This window comes from Balaenoptera physalus (assembly GCF_965194825.1).
Source record: "Balaenoptera physalus genome assembly, chromosome: 1".
In the NCBI taxonomy this organism is placed as follows: domain Eukaryota; kingdom Metazoa; phylum Chordata; class Mammalia; order Artiodactyla; family Balaenopteridae; genus Balaenoptera; species Balaenoptera physalus.
In genome coordinates, this window is record NC_138882.1 from 152,013,101 (window position 1) to 152,039,265 (window position 26,165).

The 26,165-nt window shown below is 45.7% G+C and overlaps 1 protein-coding gene across 6 annotated transcripts; it reads left to right on the forward strand.

The window, feature by feature from the left end:
* Positions 1-26,155, forward strand: ECHDC2 (enoyl-CoA hydratase domain containing 2). Of its 6 annotated transcripts, XM_082430533.1 has the most exons (12): positions 383-489; positions 1,949-2,000; positions 13,058-13,125; positions 13,196-13,283; positions 13,874-13,927; positions 15,762-15,848; positions 16,677-16,769; positions 18,195-18,254; positions 18,472-18,659; positions 23,144-23,194; positions 24,621-24,668; positions 25,519-26,155. In XM_082430533.1, exons 3-12 carry the CDS (start codon positions 13,075-13,077, stop codon positions 25,594-25,596), a joined length of 798 nt encoding a protein of 265 aa, XP_082286659.1. In that variant the 5' UTR covers positions 383-489; positions 1,949-2,000; positions 13,058-13,074; the 3' UTR covers positions 25,597-26,155. The 6 variants fall into 6 exon arrangements, with proteins under 6 accessions (XP_082286660.1, XP_082286655.1, XP_082286656.1 ...); XM_082430534.1 differs by lacking the exons at positions 1,949-2,000; positions 13,874-13,927 and adding an exon at positions 17,130-17,321 and having other exon boundaries at positions 1-489; positions 18,198-18,254; XM_082430529.1 differs by lacking the exon at positions 1,949-2,000 and having other exon boundaries at positions 23-489.
* Positions 26,156-26,165: the final 10 nt, after the last annotated feature.

The window sequence follows — 26,165 nt, forward strand, 5'->3', positions numbered from 1 at the left end:
AGTTGAGTTCAGTGTCACGCTGGACACTTCCCTTTTGCAATAGTATATTAACGATTAAAATCTGTTCTCACTACCTTAGTGTCCGACTTTCTTTATCTTTGACACTAGTCACTTTTATTATCCGCGCTTTACAGATTGACGCTTAGAGAGGTTGGCAGCCTTGTCCAAAATCACACAGCAGAGCTGGGCTTTCTCCTACCCAGGTCTTCCGGTCTTCAAGAGCCTCAGAGAGCCGCGCCGGGCTCTCGGCCAATAGGCGGCGCGGTTTACGAAGGCCTGGGACTGAGCGGCAAGCTTTCAGCCGGAGAGGAGTGGGTGGTGGAGGGGCCGAGAGGCACCTTCCCAGACTGGTCCGGATGCTGCGTGCCCTGACCAGCGCCCTGCGCCTTCCGAGCCCCTGGAGGCCCCGTGAGGCCCGTGGCTGCGCCGCCAATCCTGCGGCCGCAAACCGCGAGATCCAAGTGTGCGCTCTGGCGGGTCCAGACCAAGGTAAGTGCTCTGTCCTGGGGGGCCCGGGAGGCGGCTGGGGCGAGCTCTGGCCGGCTGTGCGAGGCCGGCCCGGCGCCTGACACTACTGCCGGGGCGGGACCCATGACCAGCGCGCCCACTGCCCCGGAGCAGACTGAAACTGATCTCGGAGACAGCAGTGAGCGGTCCTGAAGAGAGATCTTAGTTCCCTGCCCAGGAATTGGACCTGGGTACCTGGATGAAAACCAGGAATCCTAGCCAGTAGACCACCAGCGAGCGGTTAGAGGCTAGAAGCAAAGTGGCCCTGGCTCTTTCCCCCATTTGAAAGCAAGAATGTTTCAAGGAGGCAAAAACTGTAAAAACATGTACAAAGTTTATTATTAGAGACACAGCACAACATGGGAGCGCACACAGAGAAGCAGTTTATTTAAGTCAGAAGCTAGGCAGAAATACACAGAGAGAACGAGTATGGCCTTCCTCTCTAATGAGGAGGAACGCAGTAAAGAGCTGATTTAAATTACTTATATAGGACAGTCCTTCCAGGTCTTTGTTTACATTTGGCCAATTATCTTGTTTCTTTTCCACACCTGACCTGCCCTAGGGCCCTCCCCAACACGCGTGCGCAACTTTTTGCTAAGATTGATCCCACCAGAGGCCTGTGGGTGTATGTCCACACTTATTATGGGGTGGCGCCTCCTCCCTTTTTGACCCCCACGGAGCCTTCCCGCCCATGTGCAGACAGGGTAGTTTTCCTTGACCTCAGGAGTGGTCATCTTATCTCTTTATTCCAGCAGAGCTCAGCTTCTGCCACTAGCTTTGTCCTTGGATTGTCTGGGTGAGAACAAAGCTTCAGTTTTAGTCCACTTGACAAACACCAGCTGTCCGGCCCAGGGGCCTATCTATATCCTACCTCAAATCCCCCCTGAGAGACGTGAACCCCGAAGAAATCTTTATTGGGAGGATGAAGGGCAATGGTCTGTCTTCTGTAGCTTCTGCAGGCTGGAAAGGGGCTTGTAGACCCTACCTAGTTGGGGTCACGGAGCTCTCGCCCTATCTCACTAAGGGGTCCCAGGGCGACTTCTGTTGTTATTCCGGCAGGATCTGTTCCGAGGAGTGGCTGGAATCTCTGCGTCACCGTCATCTTGATGTGAAACTATTGTAATCTGGAAGAGACAAACTTAACAAGTAGATGAAAAAGGCAGGAGCCACAGTAAAAGAATTATTGTAACCAGAGGCCCAAGCAGGAGTAAGATCCAGGATACATTTGGTAGCATTCCTTTAACTGTGGTCCAGATATAGTCAGCACTTAGGTTACCCTGTCCAAAGGAATGAAGCCATTTAGCATGGTCATATATCTTTTGATGTTCTCTTTTATTAGCCCAGTGTGATTGATGTAGGTGTAACAGACTCAGAAGTAGTTGGAAGAGTGACAACCTGAACATTAATAGACAAAATAGATCTCATTTTTTTTTTTCCGGAGAATAAGCCTGAATTCCAGTCTAGACCTGTCACTTCGAGGAGACTTGTAGCCAGTAGGTTTTAACTTTTGATGTGGTATTAACATATAAATCAAAGCAGTTGTCACCATTAATAATTTTAGTGTTTCTCTAGGTATGAGAAGATGCAAGAATTTGGGCTTATAAAAACCCTTACCTGAAAATATCTAACTATCTGAAGGCCTGTTCTGCCAGTTTTTCCCGGAGCACAGAGTGCCTCATTCCTGATCTCCACCCTGAGCTCCTTTCAGGGGGTGTTGAAGGTCAGCAGCTGCAGCAGCTCCTGATTTAATCTTTGTAGAGGCAGATTTCAAGTGCCAGTTTCCACTTGGCAGGGCCCCTTCATGGCCATAAATTTGACCATGGTTTGGGGGGCATTTCATGTCCATTTTGTCCCACAGTGCTAGGAATGTTTATTTCCTCCGCTGATAGGCCACACAATGCGTTGTTACTGGACTAGGCCTTGTTAGTAGTAGCCAAAAGTCTCTGGACTACCTGAGACTAGTCTAGTCTCTTATGGTCCAGGAAAATATTCCCTCTTGTTGCTTTTTCCCATACCTAGAGTTACACCATTACAATCATTAATCTTATATGGGACTATCATTTTATCAGAGGCTCAGTCACATATTTGGTAATGTACGAAATAACAATTTTGATAAGGCTGCTCAGAACCAAACGGTCTCCAGTTTCTGGAGGGACCAGGAAGAAAGAAAAGAAAAATGTTTTAATTTTACCCACAGGTGTAAATTACCAAATTGTTGTAAACCATAAGTAGCTTGAGAAGAAGAGATTCTTTATATCTGAAAAACAAAGATTAAAAGCTAGCAATATGTCAGACAAAAAGTAATAAAAGAATTATAATCATATTTAGCAGTTCATTTAATCCCATGTAATTTTTGTTCTGAGTCCAGTTTTTCCATTAGTTTTGTTGACCTTGCCTGATGATTGAGGATGATAGTTACAGTGATAGTTTTAAGAAGTTTGTGAAGTTTTTGTTAAGGCTTGTATGATTTATCCAGTGAAGTGGGTGTCTTGATCACTGGAGATTGTAGAAAGTATACCGCAAGTGGAAAACACTTCTTTTTTTTTTTTTTGGCTGCATTGGGTCTTTGTTGCTGCACGTGGGCTTTCTCTAGTTGCGGCGAGCAGGGGCTACTCTTCATTGCAGTGTGTGGGCTTCTCATTGCAGTGGCTTCTCTTGTTGCGGAGCATGGGCTCAAGGCGTGCAGGCTTCAGCAGTTGCAGCACGCAAACTCAGTAGTTGCAGCATGCGGGCTCTAGGGCGTGTGGGCTTCAGTAGTTGTGGTACACAGGCTTAGCTGATCCACGGCATGTGGGATCTTCCCAGACCAGGGATCAAACCCATGTCCCCTGCATTGGCAGGTGGATTCTTAACCACTGTGCCACCAGGGAAGTCCCAGAAAACACATTTTTAATCTTTTATTTTTTTCATTGTGAGGGCATTAACCCTCCAGCCAGGGAAGGCTTTAACCCATCAAATTAAAAAATGAGGTTTGTCAGGGAGCCAGGAAAAGCCAAGTGGCCGTCTTGGATTTCCCATAGCCCTGTTTAATTTACAGTCATTGTTTATCCATTTTATTTATTTATTTTTTAATACATTTATTTTATTTTTGGCTGCGCTGGGTCTTCGTTGCTGGGTGCAGGCTTTCTCTAGTTGCAGCGAGCAGGGGCTACTATTTGTTGCTGAGCGCGGGCTTCTCATTGTGGTGGCTTCTCTTTGTTGTGGAGCAGAGGCTCTAGGCACGCAGGCTTCAGTAGTTGCGGCTCGCAGGCTCTAGAGCACAGGCTCAGTAGTTGTGGCGCACAGGCTTAGTTGCTCTGCGGCATGTGGGATCTTCCTGGACCAGGGCTCGAACCTGTGTCCCCCGCATTGGCAGCCAGATTCTTAACCACTGCACCACCAAGGAAGCCCCTGTTTATCCATTTTAAATTCTCTGACTTAGGAGTAGACCACTGCCATACTACAAGGACATCAGGATGGCAAAAGTCTGACAATGAGGGGTTAATCTTTGTAGAAGCAGAATGAACTTTATCTACATGTGCCATAATCTTCACAGATCATTGTGAAATAATATTTATTTACTTTAACAAAGTAACAAAAGATTTTAAAAACAAATATAAATCACTTAAATGCAAAGAAATTCACACAGTCTATTATCAAAAGCAGCATTCCAAGAAAACTTTGTTCTCTTTTATTTATTTATTTATTTATTTATTTTTGGCTGTGTTGGGTCTTCATTGCTGCGAGCGGGGGCTACTCTTCATTGCAGTGCACAGGCTTCTCATTGTGGTGGCTTCTCTTGTTACGGAGCACAGGCTCTAGGTGCACAGGCTTCAGTAGTTGCAGCACGCGGGCTCAGTAGTTGTGGCTCACTGGCTCTAGAGCGCAGGCTCAGTAGTTGTGGCACACAGGCTTAGTTGCTCCGCGGTATGTAGGATCTTCCTGGACCAGGGCTTGAACTCACGTCCCCTGCATTGGCAGGCAGATTCTTAACCACTGCGCCACCAGGGAAGCCCAAAACTTTGTTCTCTTAACAGAGAGAGAGAACCAAATTTCAGTCTGGTACCAGCTTACTGTTAATCACAAAATTTATTTACCTAATTAAATTTAATCTAGTCTTAATCAATCTTAACAACGTACAAAATTCTATTCTCAAAGTTCCTTTTTCACAAACCTTTTATCACCTTTTGGATCCATATTAACTTGTCCCATTTTTTCCCATCCATAAACAATCAGCTCTAAGACAAAATTACTTTCCTCTTTTATTTTTTTAACAAAAAAAAATCTCCAGTCTTTATATATTTTCTTGCTGACAACAAATATCCTACTTGCTTTACACACTGAAATGCTTCCCTTGTCACTTTAGTAGCTTTGATTACATATTATAATTTTTAACCCTTAAAAAAATCTTAACTTCTAGTGAAAACCAAGAAGAAAGCAATTGTGAACTGCTTGTCATATTGGCATTCTCTGATTAGCAAACTTAAGAGCATATTGATTGAGCATTGTTGGGTTTTGTTTGTTCGGTTGGTTGGTTTTATTTTGTTTTGTTTCTGTTTGGGGGTGGTTTTATTTGCGGGGGTGGTGCTGGGGGGTGGTGGTTGAACTTTGCATTCAGTGGTGTTACTCACACCCCGCAGTCTGCTGCTCGTTACCATCAGGGCAAGGTCCTTCTCTTGTCTTTACTTTATCCCCAGTCCAACCCCTCTAACCTTCCCTGCATTTTATGTAGCATTGTTTGTGTCCGAGTTTTAATTTACACAGAAGGCACTGTTCTAGACATCTCATATTTCTTCCTTTTTCCCACTTGATGCTAAGTTTTAAAGAGCTGCTTTGCCATATAAATCTGTTCCTTGCTCCCTGCTGTTGTATACTGCTCCCTAGTGTGCATCCCCCACTTTTGATGGACATGTAGGGGCTTCCAGTGTCCAACTACATCACTTGGTGAGAATTCTCTGGCCATGTGGGATTGCTGGTGTTAGAGAATACCCCTCACTCTCATGCTTAGTTCACTGCCAAACTGGCAATGGCGCTTGCCTTGAAATAATTATAGTTATTCTCCCAACTTTACAGATTAAGAACCTGAGGAACAGAAAGGTTAAGCAATTTGAACCAGCTCTGATTTCAAAACCTGTGTTCTCAACTATTAGGTCATCACTACCTCTTCTGGTAATTCAGTGACTCAAAACACAGACTTGTACATTAGTTAAAAAATTACCACGGGTCATAGACCTTAGGGCTCACTTGTAAAAAAGGGGAATTTTTTATCTAGAAATAACAAGCATCAGGAGATTAAGCCTCTGCCCCTGCCAGAGGGCATATAGAAGGAATGAGAAAAGGAAATCGAGGAGAAGCAGTGGAGGAGGCATGAGGAGGGGACCCACACACAGGAGAACCACCCCACCACCCCCGTTAGAAGCCACCAGTTCTGCCTTCCACTTGGCATGATGTCACCAGAGCATAGTCACATTGTGCCTGTTGTCCTTGAAAATGGGATTGTTAACCCACTCTTGGTTAACGCTTGTTAACCATTCTTCACTCTTCCTTATGGCTCTACTCCAGCTCCTTAGCTGGATGTTCAAGTTTCTCCACCACAACCTGACATTGTCACCTTATCTCTTCTACTCATGTGTTTGTTCATTTCAAGCTGTCCCACCTCAGTGTTTTGTTCTAACTATGCCCCTGACTTGGGTCCTCTTCTTTCCTCTCTACCTTTGTAAATCCTTCTGGAATTACACACACCCCCCCATTGTCCTTTTACATCCCTTGTGTCTGGACTTGTCTCATCAGTTGTTAGCTCTTTGAGAGTGAGGATTGCTAGCTGGGTCCAGCTATTAACTTTGGCAAATTCTCTTCTTTTCTGGGCCTCAGTTTCCCCTTCTATATAGTAAGGGATTGTTAAACCAATTGGTCTCTATACTACCTTCCAGTAGTTTCTATTGACTCCCACCCACATCACCTTGTGATTCAGACCATCCCATCAGATGTGACTCTAGGTCATCTGCGAAGGAAATCAAATCATCAGCCAGTGGTATGGGGGGATCTGGTAAGAGTAGAGAGGGTGCAGTGCACTACTGGGGCCCAGCAAGGGCAAGGTTCCTAGAATAGGGGCTCAGCTAAGAAGTCAGGGACCATGGCTGATTCCTCTCTATTTCTCTGGGGCCTGGCATGTGGTAGTACAAGTTGCACATTGTCAGGTGAATGAATTAAAGCCAAAGACGCCCTGTCTGGCTCCTCAGGGCTCCCAGCTTAGATTTCTCACCTCATATGGGGCCCTAGACTTTCCCCAGCTTCTGTGCATTTTCCCTGCCCACGGTACCCACAAACTATGTTTAAGCACTTGTGGGCATTATCTCTTTTAATCTTCATTACAACCTTTTTAGTATTTCTATTTACCGATTGGGAAAGTGAAGGTCAGAAGGGTAAAGTAATTTGCCCAAGGCCATGAAGCTGGTATGTGACTGAGCTGTGACTTCAGCCAAGCACCATATTTACATTCTGAAAGAGGGAGATAGAGATGAAATATGGGAGAGAGTCAGCCAGAGAAAAAGGAAAGACAGAACAGGAAAGCAAAAAGATGAGAGGAAAGTTTCTGTCAATCCCAAGACGTCATGACTGTATTAGTTTTCTATTGCCATGTAACAAATTACCACAAACTCTGTGCTTAAAATAACACACATTTATTTTCTCATAGTTTCCGTAGGTCAGAAGTCCAGGCACAATTTAGCTGGGTTCTCTGTTTCAGGGTTTTAGCAGGATGCAATCCATGAGCTGGTGGGGGCTGTGGTCTCATCACAGGCTCAACTGGGGAGAGATCTGCTTCCAAGTTCCTCACGCTGTTGACAGAATTCATCTCCTGTGGTTGTAGTACTGAAGTCCTGTTTTCTCGCTGTTGGCCAGGGGGCCACTCTCAGCTCCTAGAGGCTGACCACAGTACCTTGCCACACAACCCTCTCCACAGGTCCACTAGTTTCTCTAGTGTATGCTAGTAATATAGAGTCTTATATACATCATAACCTAATCACAGAAGTAACATCTCATTACCTTTGCCATATAATTAGACCTAATCTTACAAGTGATATTTTATGACCTTACCTGTATTTTCTTGGTTAGAAGCAATTCACAGGTCCTGTCCACATTCAAGGGAAGGGGATTGTGCAGGATGTGAACATGGGGGCCACTCTAAGGTCTGTCTGCCACAATGACCTTGGACCTAGACTGTTCTCCTCAACCCTTCTGATGTGGTTTCTCTGTATCCACCACAGTTTCCCTTCCCCAAAGTTGCAGCATTTTCTCATCTGGAGAGGATCTTTGGGACATCTGAGTTCCTCAGTGGGACCTCCAGGCCTGCTGGGCTCAAAGAACTCTATGAAGGTTTCTGGGGAGGCTAAAGAAGCCCACCTAGCCTGCATGTTACAGTTCTCTGTCCTGGACCACAGTTCTCTAACTGTGGCTGGAAACCCTGTCCCTTGAGAGCCCTGAAACTTTCATTGGCCCTTCTCCGTGTCTCAGATCAACTCACACTGAGAATGCCATCTTAATAAATCCTGCTTGTTCTTCAAAGCTAAACACCCTGAGAGAAAATAATAAGGGGGCTTTGAAGCCCAAAGGATTGGTAAACACTCCTCTAGTCCATCCTGACATTTTACAGGAGGGGAGATGGCCAAGAAGGCGTAAGAGTATTTGAGCCCCTGCCCAGAGCTGGTCTCTCTTCCCCACACCTGACCCAGATTTGGCAGATGAGTTGAGGCCAGAGTGAGGTGCAAGGGCCAGATTGTAGGGGGTCTTTGGGGTGGTATTAAGGATTTAGACTTAATTTTGATGAAAAGGGAGGGGAAGAATATGGTCAGATTTGGGTAAGAAGGATGAGTCTGACCCAGATGAGGGAACAAAAGTGGAGGGGAAAGGGGAGGCAAGACTGAGGGCAGAGGGCCAGTTGGGGGATCCATGTAATAGAAGAAAGAGCCCACCAGGTTAGTGGCTGCAGGGAGGGATGTGAGCTGATAGGTATGAGATCTAAGAGGTTGAATTGGCCGCTTGGGAGACTGAGTAAACTTCAAGGGTGAGGAAGATGGAGGCAACATGACAGAACTCTGAGTTGATATGTCATTCGCTCACCAAAGGAGCAGGAGAAAGAGTGATCATTTTTTGACATGTTGGTCTAGATGTCAAGTGGGCAGCTGGATATTCAGGCTCGGAGCTCAGAGGAGAGCTGGATGGGTGTGCAGGGCAGTCCTGGGTGTACAGGAGGTAGGCACACGGGAGGCGTGAAGGAGAAGGGGCAGATGAGCAAGTGCAGCCCTCCTGACTCTTCTGCCTTGCCTCACGCTGCTCTCCCTTTGCTCTGAACTCCACCAGTTCTGGAAGACACTAAAAGGTGGCACAATGTGCCCCCCGCCCAAAAAAAAATGCCACATTGGTATAGGGATTTTTTTTTTTTTTTGAGCTAAAGGCACTTGAAAAAAACAGCAGATGCAAGAAGGGCATTCTAATCTCCCCTTTGCTTACTGAAAACTGGAGATAAAAACTCCCATGTGAAAGATGTCCTCCCTGAACCTGGAGAAAAGAAACATTCTTCAACAGGGAGTTGAAGCCAAGAGAATTCTGTACAAACAGACAACTGTGTACAAACAGGCCTTATCTTCCTTTAGCCTCCCACATAGTTAACTCTTCCACAACTGACATTCTTTCTTCAGCCTACTATAAAAGCATGTAGGTTCTACCATTTCTGGGGGTTTTCATTTCCTTCTGAGGGCTCTCATGTTATGTAAAACTTATACAAATTTGTGTGCTTTTCTCCTCTTAATCTGTTTTATGTTGGTTTAATTCTCAGGCCCAGCCAAAAAACATTAAGAGGCCCAGCTCTACAAACCCTATAGTACCCTGCTCTGCTATACTCAGGGCCCTCATCTGTACCACTCCCTCTGTCTGAAATGGGCTTTTCCCCACCAACACACACACACACACACACACACACACACACACACACACACTTTTGCCTGGCTGACTCCTATTCGTTCCTCAGCTCTCAGGTGAAAGGTCACTTCTTCCTCTGGGAAGTCACTGCTCACCTTCTACACTAGGGGCCCCCTCTGCCCACTCTATACCGCTCACCTCCTTGTCCTTTTTCCCCCATGTTCTCAACACAAATAGTAATTACTGGTTGAATGTCTGCCTCCTCTGTTAGACTGTAAGATCTAAGAGGAGAGGGACTGGGTCTGCTCTGGCCTCTGACATCAGTGTCTGGTACAGAGGCCAGCATGTGTTAAATTCGTAATTGTACAAATGACTGAATAAAGAGATCTTGGATTGACCTTTCAGGAACTTCAACATTAAAAAATTGAGTACTCTCACAGAAAACAGACTTGTGGTTGCCAAGGGGGAGGAGGGGGAGGGGGAGGGATGGATTGGGAGTTCGGGGTAAGCAGATGCAAACTATTATATATAGAATGGATAAACAAGGTCCTACTGTATAGCACAGGGAAATATATTCAATATCCTGTGATAAAACATAATGGAAAAGAATAGGAAAAAGAATATATATACACCCACACACATATATATATATCTGAATCACTTTGCTGTACAGTAGAAATTAACACATTGTAAATCAACTATACTTCAATAATTTTTTTTAAAAATTGAGTAGTCTCTTACCTGTAGTATTTTTCCCATCATACCTCACTCTTCAAATGAAAATTTTTACCTATTCTCACCTTGCTCAAATGCTTCCATCTATGAGCTGCCATCTGTAATCCTATAGTACTTCATGTGCTTACTTTACTTATGACCTCATGTTATCATTTACTTGTATTAGGCTGTAAGCACCTTGAAGACAGGGGCTGTTACATAACTTATAACTCCCACAATTTATTATATATCATAGTTGTTCAATAGATACGTAAGGGTTTTCTTTCATAGCCAATACTTGGTTTTTATTTTCAGTCTTTTTAGTTTTAGTCGTTGTACTGGGTGCTATGCTTTTCTTAAACTCTTATTTATTTGATACTAATAAAATTAAACATCTTTTCATGTGCTTATTGGCCATTTGTATGTCTTCTTTTGTGGAGTTACCTTTTTGTAAGAGTTGGGGCTTTTTAATTGAAGTATAATTGACATATAACATATTAGTTTCAGATGTACAACAAAATTCGATATTTGTATACATTGTGAAATAATCACCACAGTAAGTCTAGTTAAGATCCATCACCACACATAGTTACATTTTTTTGTATGTGATGGGAACTGTTTTTTTTTAAGTAATTTTACTTTATTTATTTATTTTATTTTTGGCTGCATTGGGTCTTCGTTGCTGTGCACGGGCTTTCTCTCTAGTTGCGGTGAGCGGGGGCTACTCTTCGTTGCGGTGCGCGGGCTTCTCATTGCGGTGGCTTCTCTTGTTGTGGAGCATGGGCTCTAGGCATGCGGGCTTCAGTAGTTGTGGCACATGGGCTCAGTAGTTGTGGCTCGCGGGCTCTAGAGCGCAGGCTCAGTAATTGTGGCGCACGGACTTAGTTGCTCCACGGCATGTGGGATCTTCCTGGACCAGGGCTCGAACCCATGTCCCCTGCATTGGCAGGCAGATTCTTAACCACTGCGCCACCAGGGAAGTCCTGTGATGGGAACTTTTAAGATGTACTCTCTTAGCAACTTTCAAATATACAATACAGTCTTGTTAACTATAGTCACCACGCTGTACATTACATTACCAGGACTTATTTATTATAGATATATGTGGAATAAATGAATTAAGAATTTTAAAATTGGGTAGAAGAAAACCTAGAAAAGTGCAGAGGCATCATCTGAGAGGTAGGAGGAAGACCAGGAGAACGTGGGGCCACAAGGCAGATATGTTACTACACATCTGTCAAAACCCCCTGGATGTACAACACTAAGAGTGAACCCTAATGTAAACTATGGATGTTGGGTGATAATGATGTATCCATGTAGGTTAATCTTTTGTAACAAATATCCCACTCTGGTGGGGATATTAATAGTGGGGGAGACCATGCATGTGCAGTGGGCAGGGGATTTACGGGAAGTCTCCGCATTTTCCACTCCATTTTCCTGTGAACCTAAACTGCTCTGAAAAAACTAAATCTATTAAAAAAAAAAAAAAAAAAAAAAGCCAAGGCAGAAAATGTTCAAGGAAGAGCATGTGTATTGTCAGCAGAGTTAACTGCTGATGAGCCTGGGACCAGGATGGAAACATGTCGCTTGGTTAGTGATGTGGTTACATTGGTCACTTTGGTGAGAATGGTTTCTGCTGAGTGACGGGGTGGGAACTAGATTGGAGAAGGCTTAAGTGAATGGAGGCAAGAAAGTGATTAACTGAGTACGGAAAACCCTTTCAAGAAGCTTGACTGTTGTGGGTAAAAGAATATCACACGGGTAGGGCAAAGGTTATTCTCTTGCCAAAGAGGACGGAATGTGAGTGTGCTCAAGCCTCTGGATTTAGTTGCTAAATCCCTGTGACAGAGGAACCTGGTCACTTGCCCCATGAGTGTCCAATCAGTGAATTCCATGCTGCAGGACACCTTACAGGTCAAATGCCCCAGGTTCTTTAATAAATAACTTCTGGGTTTTTCCTTATTGTTATTATTATTATTATTATTATTTTTGGCTGCATCGGGTCTTAGCTGTGGCACCCGGGATCTTCATTGCGGCGCGGGCTCTTCGTTGTGGTGCACGGACTTCTCTCTAGTTGTGGCGTGAGGGTTTTCTCTCTAGTTGTGGTGCGAAGGCTCCAGGGCGTGTGGGCTCTGTAGTTTGGGGCACGCAGGCTCTCTGGTTGAGGCTCGCAAGCTCAGTAGTTGTGGCGTGCTGGCTTAGTTGCCCTGTGGCATGTGGGATCTTAGTTCCCCGACCAGGGATCGAACCCATGTCACCTGAATTGGAAGGCGGATTCTTTACCACTGGACCACCAGGGAAGTCCCAACAAACAACTTTTGAGGGAAAGACAGGACTAGAGGCAGAACCTGAGGATTTTAACAAGCTTTTAAAAGACACATCAATATTTTTGAAAATTAGCAAGTCTAAACTGTGAAGTCTAGAGATGCACATTTGTGTGATAAAACTAAAGAAATGCATGGAAGTGATCACCATAAAAGTCAAGAGAGTTGTTACTTTTGGGGGGAAGAGGGAACAATGAACGGGTCAGAGCACACGAGGAGGTTTCTGGGTGGTGATATTATTATAACTCATTCAGCTCAAGAGGAAGAAGTCCGGCTATGGAGAAAAGAATAACGGAGAGATACGTGAAATTGAAGAAGGGGTGTGTGGTATGTGTGTGTCTCACAATGGCAGAAGCAGGCAGGAACCACTGTGGCAGTCATTCTTGTCCCTCTCCCCATGTTGCTCCAAGGTTCACAAGCCCTTCTACTTCTTCTGTGAGGCAGAAAGGGCAAGAGTTATTCTCCCCATTTTATGGTTGGGAAAACTGAGGCCTGGGTGTGTGAGACTTGCCCCAAGTTACACTGCTCATCGAGGGTAGAGGCTGCCCAGATCCCAGGCCCCAGCCCAGGAGTGAGCAGGGCAGCTGGCTCACCCAAGGCTGCCCTGTCCCCTGCAGGAATCACTGAGATTTTGATGAACAGACCAAGCGCCCGCAATGCCCTGGGGAACGTCTTCGTTAGTGAGGTGAGAAAGGGTGGGCACGAGGGTGGGCTGGGGCTGGGTTGGGAGGTATCTGATGGTGTCTCCTCTGCAGCTGCTGGAAGCTCTGGCCCAGCTGCGGGAGGACCGGCAAGTGCGTGTCCTGATCTTCAGAAGTGGAGTGAAGGGTGTATTTTGTGCAGGTGGGTTTCCTTTCCAGCCCCTAGGCCATGGCTCAGCAGGGCTCCCCTCGGCCTGCAGGGCATTTGTGGGGTGTGGGGTCCTTAGGTCAGCTCCAGCACAGGACTCATTATTCCCATTTTAGAGATGTGAACTCAGCGGTAAAATTCCTTGCCTAGGGTTACACAGCTAGTAAGAATTCAGGTTGAACTTGGCCTGTCTGACCCCCAAATCCTTGTTCTTCCTGCTGCACCACGCACTGTCTGACCCTTCACTGAGGAAATGAGGAAGCTGAGTCCAAAGACGTTCACAAGGTCTGTGGCCAAGATGGGACTCTGTGCCCCTTTGCCCACCTACAAGATCTCAGTCCGTCAACAAAACTCTTCAATGTCTCTGCACCACTTGGTCCTCGCCAGGCACTTCATTTCAAAGATGAGAAGTGCCGCATCCCAGGCCCACAACAAGCAGATGAATGACAGCTGAGCTGAGCTAAGAACTGGCTCTGGGGTGGCTGTGGAGAGGGCACTGGGGAGGCGGGAAGAGGCTGTGGAAGGCTAGGGTGGGAGGAGCGTGACGCTTAGGAGTTTTCAAGGAGATTTGGCTCAGTCCCTAGGTCTCAGCTGTCCAGATCACGGTGACCAGCTCGGGGTCTGCCATGGCAGGATAAGTATGCGGACCAGTCTGCCTGACCCCACTGCCCTGGCTGAGGCCCTCCTCCTCCCCTGGCCTCTTCCTCTGGTTCCACCTCTGTCTGACCTCTTCTATCATGGTCACTTCATGCCCCTGTTAGCCCCACTCCTCACTATCCCAGCTAAGGACAGGGAAGTAGGGGGGCTGCAGGAGGTCTGAATCTGCCCCTGACTTGCTCTGGAATCCTGGGCTAGTCCCTGTCACTCTCTGGGCCTCAGTTTCCCCATCTCTCACTGAGGGGCTGGAACTAATCAAAGACTTCCAAGGGCTCTCCCAACTGACTTTCGGATAATCTAAGACTTGCGAAGATTATATTCACCCCTTACTCCCGCCTCAGGCCCCTGCCATCTGGTCTTTGATGATGCCTCCATTGTCACTACTCTCACCAAGGTCCCTGCCCACCTTCATGCCACTGGGCCCTGCACTCACTTCTCAGTTCTCACCTTAACTTGACCTCTCAGCCTCCTCGGACCCCACCAACCCCTTCTGTTAAAAAAAATAATTATACAGTGATGTATGTCAATTATTTCTCAATAAAACTGGAAAAAAATAACTAATTTTTATTTTATTACTATTTAACATATTTTTTGAATTGTCTTAAATATATATTACACAAAAATTTACATTTTAATCATTTTTAAGTGTAAAATTCAGTGGCATTAAGTACATTCACAAGGTTATTCAACAATTACCACTGTCCATTTCCAGAAAATTTTCATCATCCCAAATAAACTCTATACCCATTAAGCAATTCCTCCCCATTTGCCCAGTCCCCGGTAACCTCTGTTCTACTTTCTATCTTTACGAATTTGCCTATTCTAGGTACCTCAGACAAGTGGAATCATATATTCATCCTTTCATGTCTGGCTTATTTCACTTAGCGTAATGTCCTTCATGTTCATCCATGTTGTAGCATATTGCAGAATTTCTATCCTTTTTAAAAACGAATATTCCATTTTCTATATATGTAAATTTTATATATATATTTATTTTCCACATTTATTTTGTTTATCCATCTGTTGATAGACCTGGCTTGTTTATACCTTTAGGCTATTGTGATTAATACTGCTATGAACATTGGTGTGCAAGTATCTGTGTGAGTCCTTGCCTTCAATTCTTTGGGGTATACACTTAGGAATAGAATGGCTGGACCATACAGTAATCCTATGTTTAACTTTTTGAGGAGCCACCAAAATATTTTTCACAACAGCTGCATCATTTTACATTCCCACTAGCAATGCATCAGGGTTCTCCACATCCATGCCAACACTTTTTTTTGTTGTTGTTGTTTATAATCGCCATCCTAATGGGTGTAAAGGGGTATCTCATTGTGGTTTTTATTTGCATTTCCCTAATGACTAACGATGCTGAGCATCTTTTCCTGTGCTTACTGACTTATCGTCTTTGGAGAAATATCTATTCAAGTCCTTTGTCCTTTGTGGGTTTTGTTTTTGGTTTTGTTTTTAGTTGCAGGAAGTCTTTATATATCCTAGATATCAATTCCTCACCAGTTATATGATTTGACAATATTTTCTTCCATTCGTGGGTTGTCTTTGCTCTCCTGATAGTGTCCTTTGATGCACAAAAGTTATTGATTTTGATGAAATCCAGTCTATCTTTTTGTTGTTGTCGCAGCTCTCCTTTTTTTTGACCACCACCGCCCCCCTCCCCTGGCTTCCCTAACCGTGTTTTCCCGGTGTTTCTCTTTCCTCTCTGGCTGCTTCTCTTCAGATTTCCTTTGCTGGATCCTTTGACAGCCTGGGATGCAGTAACTGGTCATTTTCCAAGGGCTGTCACCCTTGCATCCGCAGGTGCAGACCTGAAGGAGCGGGAGCAGATGAGTGAGGCGGAGGTGGGGGTCTTTGTCCAGCGGCTCCGAGGCCTGATGAATGAGATTGGTGAGGGTCCTGGAGTGCGGAGGAGGAGGGCATCCTGGGGTCCTGCTGATCCCAGCCTCACCCCACCCACCACTCTCCTCTAAAGACAGAACAGTTTCTGTTGTGAGCTCTGTGGAGAGACAGATGATTCTGGGGGGTTGGGGGCAGGGAACAAGGAATTCTACAAGGGGGAGGGTGTGACGAGGGTTCAGAGGGCATTTCTCCCAGAGGGAGCCCTGGCTTCTCAGCCTTTGTGCCCTGCTGGTTATGACCCCCAACCCCTGTGCCCTCAGGGTGCAACCTGGCCTTTTCAGAGTCAGGTTTCACCAAGCATGCTTTCAGGCTTTGACAATGGCTGTTCTTTTGCCTGGAATATCCCTCCTTGGCCATCTGAACTTTCTACTCATCCTTTAAGACCACCAGTGCCTCCTCCTCCAGGAAGCTGTCCCTGATCCATCCTCCAAGCTTCCTTTATCAGAGCACTGATTACCTGGGTCATCACTGCCTGTTTACAGGTCTGCCTTCCCCACGTCTGATTCAGTTGTGTTCCCAGCACTCAGTATGGGGCTTGGCACACAGAATGAGAAGGGAGTGCAAAAAGGCTGGTCCCAGGGAGGCCAGCAGGAGATTACCCTGCCCATCTCCCCACTCCCGATAGCCAGCTGATCGCACAACTCTCCCCAGTGGGAAAACCAACTTCTAAGATAACATGGCTGAGGTACCAGGTAAGGTCCCCAAACCTGGGACCAATGAAGCCCTCTGTCCCAACCAGTTAGCTCCTCCCCTCCCTGAAACACTGTCCTGGTCCTGCCAGGGCCTCGCAGGCTGAGCCTTTCTTCATCTCCACAGCAGCCTTCCCTGCGCCCACCATTGCAGCTATGGATGGGTTTACCTTAGGTGGAGGCCTGGAACTGGCCCTGGCCTGTGACCTCCGAGTGGCAGGTACTGGGCACGGGGAGAGGTGGGGTAGGGTGGGGAAGGAAGAGTGAAACAGGCTAATTCTGGGGATTCTGCAGTCAGCCACTGCTCTTGGCTTTCCAAGCAGCCACAGAACTAAAGGCAAGGTGGGGGACAGGGAGTTCAGGCAGCGGCTGGTTCCCCTCCTGGTCTAGCCCGACTGCGGCAGTACCCATCCTTCTCAGAGTCAGCTGCCCTCAGCTCAGGACTGCTCCTACCAACCCCAGAGCAACTGCTAATGTGACAGCAAAAAGAACAGAGAGAGGGAAGGCTGGGGGCAAAGACTAACTGTTCAACCTTCCAGTTCTGTCCAAGCCAGCTTTTTCAATCTCGTTTTGAGCAAAGGTGAGCCGTGGGGGCAGTCTGTCACCTGCCCAGCTAATCACAAACACGCCTGGGCAAGAACACTGCCCTCTGGTTCATTGGCACCCGAAAAGGTTTGCGTTACTAGTTCAGAGAAATTGAGCTTTGAAGAGAGGAGGGAGGGGAGGATGAAGATAATCGATCACTTTTTAACCTTCCTGTCTTGGTGGTTAGGTGCGCCCTTCTTGGAGGCAATCAGAGAAAGTCTGAGTGCCATCACGGTGCTACTCTCTTCCCCTCATTGCTTTCTCCCGCCACCCAGGAAGAACATTTTTTAAAAATGTGTAACCCCAGGCATAGAGGGAGCTTATATCTACAAGATGCGTATTGAAGAGAAGGCATCAAAATACCAGGTCAGGTCACAGCCCCGGCTCTGCTTCTCACCTACCTATGTTTAGGGCAACTAACTTGCAGGGTGTGGTGGATAGGAGGGTGACCGTAAACTCCTCCCTCCCGTACTGCATGCTTCAGCTGGCCTGTGCTGAGGGAATTCAGGAGAAGCCTGTGTGGTGGGACACCTCAAGGAGGGCTTCTCAGAGGAAGCAGAACTGGGGAAAGAGGATGTGGACCGGAATACAGGAAAATTTCAGGCTGACAAAAAGCTGGGAAAAATAACTGGTGGAAGCAGGAGTCAGTGACACTCTAGGCCAAACCTGAGCTAAGCATGCGTGAGACAGAGAAGCCATTAACTTACAAATAGGTATTGTGCACCTTCTAGGAACCGCTTCCTTGTTCCAAGCCCCATTACCTCACTTGATCCTTAGCAGCTCTCTAAAGTAGGCAGAAGAGGGGTATTTGTCTTCTTCCCACCCATGAGGCTCAGAAAGAGACTTGCCTGGTGAGTAGGGGAGGTAGGATGAGTGCCTGGGCCTGCTGACTTCCAGGCTAGGGCTCTTCCAAAGGCAGCATCTGGAGGAGTCTGGCTGTGGCCACACCACGAGGGAAGTGGCTGGCTGGAGGAGTGAGCAGAGCCCACAGGCGGTATCTCTTCTCCTTGGGGATTGGCGCTGGAAGGTAGGGTGGGGGCTTCATTCTGTTTTGTTTAAGCAGCTTCCTCAGCTGTCATGGGGCTGATTGAGACCACCCGAGGACTCCTCCCAGGAGCAGGTAACTTCAACCCACGGCATCCATCCTTCTTTACCTGTTCAACTCCACTCTATCCAGCATAATTCCCTACTTTCCTCTTTTGCCCTATGTTCTGGCCTCTGCCCTGCCAACCTAACTCAGTCTGCTCTTCTGAGAGGTCTTGGCTGACTCCCAGCCTGGGCCTTCTCTGGCCTCCCACTTCCCATGCAGATTCACCACCCCTACTCCATCCTGGCAGGAGGGACTCAGAGGCTGCCTCGATGCCTGGGGGTGGCCCTGGCGAAGGAGCTCATCTTCACAGGCCGAAGATTGAGCGGGGCACAGGCCCAGGCTCTGGGGCTGGTGAACCATGCCGTGACCCAGAATGAGGAGGGCAACGCCGCCTACCACCGGGCACGAGCACTGGCCCAGGAGATCCTGCCCCAGGTTTGGTGATCGCCCAGCACAGGAAGGCCTGTGCCATAGGGGATGCACGTGTGGAGAGGCCAGGGGGCAACGGTGTCTCGTGCAGCCACATAAGATCCATTTACCCACATTTATAAAATTAACCCTCTTTGGAGTTTTAGCATCCATTCAGCCATCCAGTAAATTAAATCAGATATTAAGTTAAAATGAAAATTAAGTTCTGAGGGACTGCAATCAAATAGGCTTGAAAATCCTCAGAACAGCACTGTAGAACAAAACTTCCTGAGATGATATAAACATCCTCTACCTGTGCTGTCCACTAAGGCAGCCACTAGCCACATTTAAATTAAAATTAAAATTTTAGTTTCTCAATTACACTTGCCACATTTCAAATGCCAATAGCCACATGTGGCTATTGGCTACTGTATTGTACAGTACTGCATTAAAATGTCCCAAAATTGAAAAAGCAAGATTCTAAAGCAGATAAAGAACTATAAGCTCAACTTTCCGACCATACTACACGGTGGAAAAGTGCTTGAAATACGTGATGTAGGACATGTTAAGATCCATTAATTTTTTAAAATCCTCAAATAGCCTATGAGCATAGTCTCCCAAAAGGTTTAGAGACCCAGGGAGTAGGTTTAGGCCCTGCCTACATGTAATCTCCAAGTACCTGAGAGGCTCTGCTGGCTTCTCACTCCTCTAAGAGGACCCAGAGGGAGGTCCCAAGTTTCCGCAAAGATATGCAAGAGCTGAAATGGAGCTAGGTTTTGCTAATTTATAATACTGACTTAGCCCATACGGAGCATCTCATCCATCCGACACAATCCTAGGTACTTTAATAGTGTCCCAAAATCAACAATCCAGTTGAGCTGATTATCCCCATTGTATCTATGCTATAACAGACCCAGAAAGGTTAAGTGACCGTTCATCAAGGTCAAAGAAAGTGACTGCAATACCAGAAAGAAAAACAGTAACTGGTATTTTGGCATTAATTTTGCATAATGCAGAATATAATACAAAAACTGGTATTTTATTTTAAAGAGTGAAGAACATGTACGATTTTTTAAAAAAAACAAATAACGCATTTCAAATACAAAAAATTACAGACGTTACAAAACGAAGTTAAAATATAAGCCTATAAAAATGTTAACCATACTCTATCATTTTAATATTACTAACAGAGAAAAGTATTTGAATTAATCATGAAAAGTAAAAAAGAGGTATTTTATTTTGGAAAAAAAATACTGTCTTCCTTAAATAATCCTGCCTCTTTTTATAACTTTGAGGTCTTCTTTGAGGGCAGAGACTATAAAAAACTGATAGCAAATTTGGTTTAAAAGAAAGCATTTGTTTTGTCTTCATTTCTTCTTTTTATTGATAGTTTCATCACATATAAATGGAGAGTCCGATGCTGTTAATTTTAATGCTGTCATGTTTCTGTTATAGCTGGTCAGAAAGTCTCTGAACTAATACAAAACTCTGAATGACTCAGGATAGTAGCTAATTACACTTCCACAGAGGGGGCCTATCCAGCAAGACTTGTAGACTACAGGGCTTACCTTTTTGCATAAACTAAATAACTGGGTCTTTGAGCTTGATCTCAAGATGATTCAGGCTTCAGATTTTTCAATATATTGAAATAATGGTATTCTACTAATATAATTACTAGTATTTCAGTATTTAAAAGCAGCTTTGTATACCAAAACACGAGCATACCAAAAATTAGTACTAAAATCACTAATGCAAATGCTAGGACATTTTGATGCAACCTGAAAAACGAATCTTTAACTTCCAGCTGAGTAACTGGGTGCCAAGGATGAAAGGGTTCTTGGATGGGGTGAGCACAAGGGGGTGGTGTGGTAGATGGCTGCCCTCTAGCGGACAAACTACTAAGACTAGGTAGTCAAGTGGCTGCAGAGATTAGAGCCCAGAAAAAACTGTCAATAAACACAAGGTCCACAACTTAACACTCAGATCTTCCCTTTAAATAATAAACATACCTTATCCTTTGAATATGGATTTGGCTACGTTTTCCACTTGAACAACAAAGGGATGGAACATACTGTGGCCAGTGTGACTGACTGTTCTCATTTCCAAATAATATGAAATGATCATATTTCTAATAATTCATACACACACACAGACACACACACACCCAGTGCACCCTTGAACAACACAGGTTTGAACTGTGCAGGTTCACTTATACGTGGATTTTTTTCAGCTAAATACATACTACAGTACTACATGATCCGAGGTTGGTTGAGATCACGAATGCAGAACTCTTTATAGGGAAGGCTGGCTGTAAAGTTATGTGCAGATTTTCCACTGCATGGATGGTCGGTACCCGTAACCTCTGGGCTGTTCAAGGGTCAACTACCTATATATATGTATATGTATATACACATACACACATACATACATACATACACACTCAGAAACATAAATGTGTGTTTTCAACACAGTACAACGTAGCTATGTAGTTTTTAATTTTCTGTGATGAGAAATCAGTAGCTAAATAACATATTCATGACAAGCAAATCAAATAGAACAGAAGAATAAGAAGGACATAAAGTAAAAATCAAAAGTAGGGTGACCCTGTTTACCTGGGGCTGTCCAGGTTCAACATGGAAGTCCCATGTCCTAATAACCCTTCAGTCACTGGCAAACCGGGACAGGTGGTCACCAAAACATCGCTCAATTCCCCAATCCCTGTCCCCAGAGATGACCACTGTTAACAGTTTGCACACTCTTCCAGAAATATTCATTGTATGTACGATATAAATTATGCATATATACTCACATATCTAAATGACTCTAAATTCTTTTTAGGATGGTTTAGGGGACAAAGAACACACCTTTACAGGCTAATCCAATTCTAACAGACATTTAAAAAACATGAAATTAAAATATGCATAGAAAAGAATTCAAGCAGTATGGAAAAGTATAAAACAAAAAAGTGAAGTTCTCCATTCTCTTGACCCTTCTCCCCAAAGGCACATCATACCAACACCTTTTACACAAATGGAATAATATACACACCAGTATGCACCTTTCTTTTTTACCTACTACGTTGGAGAGTTTCCCATTTCAGCACATACTTATCAACCCCATTCTTTTAAACAGCTGCACACTTTTTCATTCATGGTATGGATGTGCCATCATTTAACCAGTACTCTAATGAGGAACATCATGCTGCTTACACCTTTATGCTCCTGAAAAATAGCTGGAGTGAATAACTTTGTACATCTTAGTGTACTTCTGGAAGTGCATCTGCAGGGTAGATGCCTACATGGAGTTACAACATGAAAGAGCATGTGCATCTAATTTGCCAGTTCTTGTCAAACTGCCTTCCCAAAGCATTGTACCAATTTACTCTCCTACCAATTATGTATGCAAATACCTGTTTCCTAAATCTCAGCTATAATGGGCATTACCAACACTTTACAATTTACCTAGTCTGAGGTGAAAAGGAGCACCTCACGGTTCTGATTTACGTTTCTTTAAAAGTAAAGCTGAGCATACCTTGCGCCTGTATTTCTTTTCTGTGAACTAACTTTTCATACTGTTGTGAATGTTAAAAAAACATTATACCAGCTTTTTGTTAAGGAAATTCTTCTGTCACAGTATCACAAATATATTTTCCCAGTTTTTGATTTTTGTCTTTTATTTGTGGTATTTTTCACAGTCTGAAGTTCTTCATTTTTATGTAGTTGCTTTTTTATTTATGGCTTCTATGCTAACAGACTTTTTAAATCATTCTTTTTCTGATAAAGTCTTACTTACAAAAACTTCAAATAATATGAATAATATAGGAGGCAAAAGCACTCCTTGCCTGGAAGTGGGGCTGGGGATGGAGTGCCAGGCCTGCTGTGGCACAAGCTAACTGGAAGCAAGGCCAGTGAGGCAAAGACGGCCACTTGGATGCTCCTGCAAAATGCCCCCTCAGGATTTCAACCCAGGCCTGTCAGACTCCAAAGCCCAAGTTCCTAATCTTGACCTTTTTTCACCCTACTGGGGGAAAACTTGCTTGCAGTGGAGGCTTGAGATGAGAGGGGTAGAGGAAGGGAGCAGCAGTGGGACAGGTGACTGGGAATCAGATCTAAGTTTCACCACTGACTCACTGGACAAATGTGGCCAAGTGCTTCACCACCCTGAGCCTCAATTAAACATGGCAACATCCTGTAAGGATGGGTAGCACCATTTGACCATTAGAGAAGTCTGTGGGTGGGAAAGTATTTGGAAAATGTCGTACATGTTGGAGGGATGGATTAAATGACAAGAACCCCAGATGGTCAGGATTGGGAGGGTCAGGGATCAGTTAGGCTTCCTCCATTACAGAAAAGGAACATCAGCTGAGAAGTAGCAGGTACTAAAACTAATGAAACTTAACACTGTCAGTAGAACAGCTGGATCTCTATGCAGACCTCTTCCCCCACCGTGGAGCTGTGTGCCCAACTATGAGCACTGATCCCCTCCTCAACCAAGCTTTTTCTTTTCCCTAGGCCCCCATTGCTGTGCGGCTGGGCAAAGTAGCCATTGACCGAGGAACAGAGGTGAGAGGGTTTTGGGTTGGAACTTGGGTCCCACTAAAGTCAGTGGGGTGGCTGGGAGGTGGTGCTTTCATGGCAAACAGATGGACAGCACAGCTGGAAAGAACTCGGGAGCTGGACTCTTCTAACAGACTTTGAGTCTGACCTCTCTCTTTGTGCCTTACTTTTATCTACCTACAAAATGAAGTTTGGCCAGGTGATATTCCAAATGACATTTTATCCTCATCTCTCTCTCTTGGAGAGAGAAGAGAATTGAGGTTCAGAAAGGGTAAGACTTATCCAGGGTCACAGAACAAGCGAGTAACAAGAACCCAGGTCTGCGTGGCTCCGAGTCCACATTCTCGGGTTTGTGTTGGTGTCAGTAACGTGGCCTCGTGGACCGGGCTCAGGTGTGGTGCCTTGGCTGCAGCTAACCCGTCCTAGACATCAACTTATTCGTTCATTCATCACACACTGAACCTAGACCTGAACTGGGACACAGAAATGAGTCAAATATGGTCACTGCCCCCAAGGTGGGGAGGGGGACAGACACAAATCACTAATAAAAGGTCACGGGTACCAAGCAGACACCCTGGAGAGGTTAGAGCTGCACTGGCCATGTGGCTACTGGCTACGGTATTGGACAGTGCTGAGTTGGAGAATGTTTTCTAGAATTGGGGCTTAGGGTGGATGAGAATTCCAAAAAATAGGGAAAAGTGTGAGGAAAAACACAGAGGTGTATAAATAAGCAACTTGACAGAACAGGACGAAGGGATGAATGAGACAACATAGCATGGAGGTTAGGGGCATGGGCTCTGGTGCTGGACCATCTGGGTTCAAAGACCTGCTTTTCCACATACTGTTGTGCCCTTAGACAAATCATTCCACCTTTCTATGCCTCAGATTTTTCAGCTGTATAGTAGGGAAAATAACGCCTGTTGCGAAAGGTACTTCTCTTAGAATAGTGCTTGTAAGTGGTAGTAATAGCAAGTACTGGGCAGTACGGGCTGGGAAGTTGCCAGGGGCCGGGTCATAAAGGCCTTAGTCCTCGGGGCAATGGGAAGCCAGCAAAGTTCACTAATAGGGGTGATAGGAGGCATGGGGAGGCGGCCAGATGGCAAGGAGGGAACACTGGCTGTGCAAGCACAGCTCAGGCACAGCCTCCTCAGCTCTACAGGCTATGTGTAATCCTCCCCACTGTTCTCACAGCCCGCATTCGTCCCAGCACTGCTTCACCACTGTTATGAATGGTATTGCCTCTCCAGGTAGGGGATTCCTTATCATCTCATCTCTCTTCATATGGGCTGGCATACAGTAAGCCTCAATAATTCTTTGCTGGAAGAATCCATAATCAGTAAGAAGTGGTGTAGGAAGTAGGGGCAAGCTGGCGCCCAGTGCTGATGGAGATGGGCAAGGTCAGGCTGATCCAGGCACAACTTCTTTCTTGCAGGTGGACATTGCATCAGGGATGGCCATTGAAGGGATATGCTATGCCCAGGTATGTGTCTGCCACCAGTCCTGCATGCTTGTAGCAGAGGCCGGGCCAGAGTGGGGGGCCTTAAGTACTATATGACCAATTCAGTAGGTTCCTCCCAACCCAGAGAGTCAGTCTTTGTGCCATTCCTTCCTCAGTTAGCCTGGCGTGATCCCAGGGGAGCCACACTGCTCCTCTCTGGGACTGTTTCCTCAGCCATCTAATGGTGGTGTATCCTGCTCTACTTGGGTGCCCAGAGAATCACAGAGGAACTTGAGAGAGAAGAATAGCAGCTTACGCGATCTCTGTACCAGTGGCTACTGTAGAGGCCAGGCTGGAGTGGGACATCAGAGCCTTGGTTTTCACCTGTAGGCTGTGTGTGTTCGATGGTGGGGCAATAAACCTGGGGCTGACCTATTTAGCCCCTCACTCCTGGGTGAGTCAAAAATATTAATCTCCAGGTTAACAAATAACGAAAATACTCCTAAACAGGGGGCCCTGGGACTTGTAGGACGTAGTGTGAACCAACTACACATCAGGATTCAAAGCCAGAGTTCTTACCACAAAGCCTAATCTATCTTCTCTACTGAGTAGCCTCATTTCAGACTGCTGCACGAGACTGTGAGCTCTCTGGAGGCATGCAAGCTGTGTGCAAAGAGAGGCTAATGTGACAGGCCTCGGGTGCTGAAGAGGCAGCCTGCCTTCCCCAGGAGACCAAGGAGCCATCGAGGCCCATACTGTTGCATGGCCCAACACCAGAGTCCAGAGGCAGTGAAAGACTTGGATTCTGTCCTTGTCATGCGTTGAACAAGCTTGAGCGAGTATTGGCCTCTGGTCCTGCTCCCACAGACTAATACCCTGTATGTTGTTTCAGAACATCCCGACCCGGGATCGGCTGGAAGGCATGGCTGCCTTCAGGGAGAAGCGGCCCCCTAGATTTGTTGGCGAGTGACTTCCTTTGAACCTTAAGCATGGGAGATGCACACCTTACAGGGCAGGGTCCAGAAGGAAAATGTGCAGCGTGCCCGCCCTCATCATTTCACCTCTCTAGGCTTCAGTTTCCTCACAAGGACAATGATCGATATAAAATGACTGGCACGGTGCCTGGCACTAAGGTGCTGACTATGCCACCTACTGCTACCTTCGTCATTCCTCACCCAGGCTAGACAATCACTGGCGTCGGGTTGGCTTTGGAGAATACCTGTCTCTCCCTAGTAGAACGGTCAACTAAGGACAAAACAGACCCCTCTGGGCCTTTATATCGCTGGCACTCAAGCCTGACCTCTGCATCTCAGTTATTAGGTGCTCACCAGAGATGACAGGAGGTTGTAAGAACCACCCCCAACTGCCCTGTTTCTTCCTCTGTACAACAGAGATAATAAGGAAACCCTGGTAGTGGTTGAATAGGCCCAGCTCTCTGCCAGTTACTCACTGTGTGCCTCAGCCTCCTCATCTATAATGAAACTGTTGGGAGGACTAAAAAAATAATAAAACACCTGATGTTCAATAAACGTGAGTTAT

Excerpts from the sequence above, each read along its gene's own strand:
- ECHDC2 (XM_082430534.1), top strand. The coding sequence starts at position 357 with ATGCTGCGTGCCCTGACCAGCGCCCTGCGCCTTCCGAGCCCCTGGAGG. Across the intron at positions 13,126-13,195 it reads GGAACGTCTTCGTTAGTGAG|CTGCTGGAAGCTCTGGCCCA; the intron begins GTGAGAAAGGGT and ends TCTCCTCTGCAG. Across the intron at positions 15,849-16,676 it reads AGGCCTGATGAATGAGATTG|CAGCCTTCCCTGCGCCCACC; the intron begins GTGAGGGTCCTG and ends TCATCTCCACAG.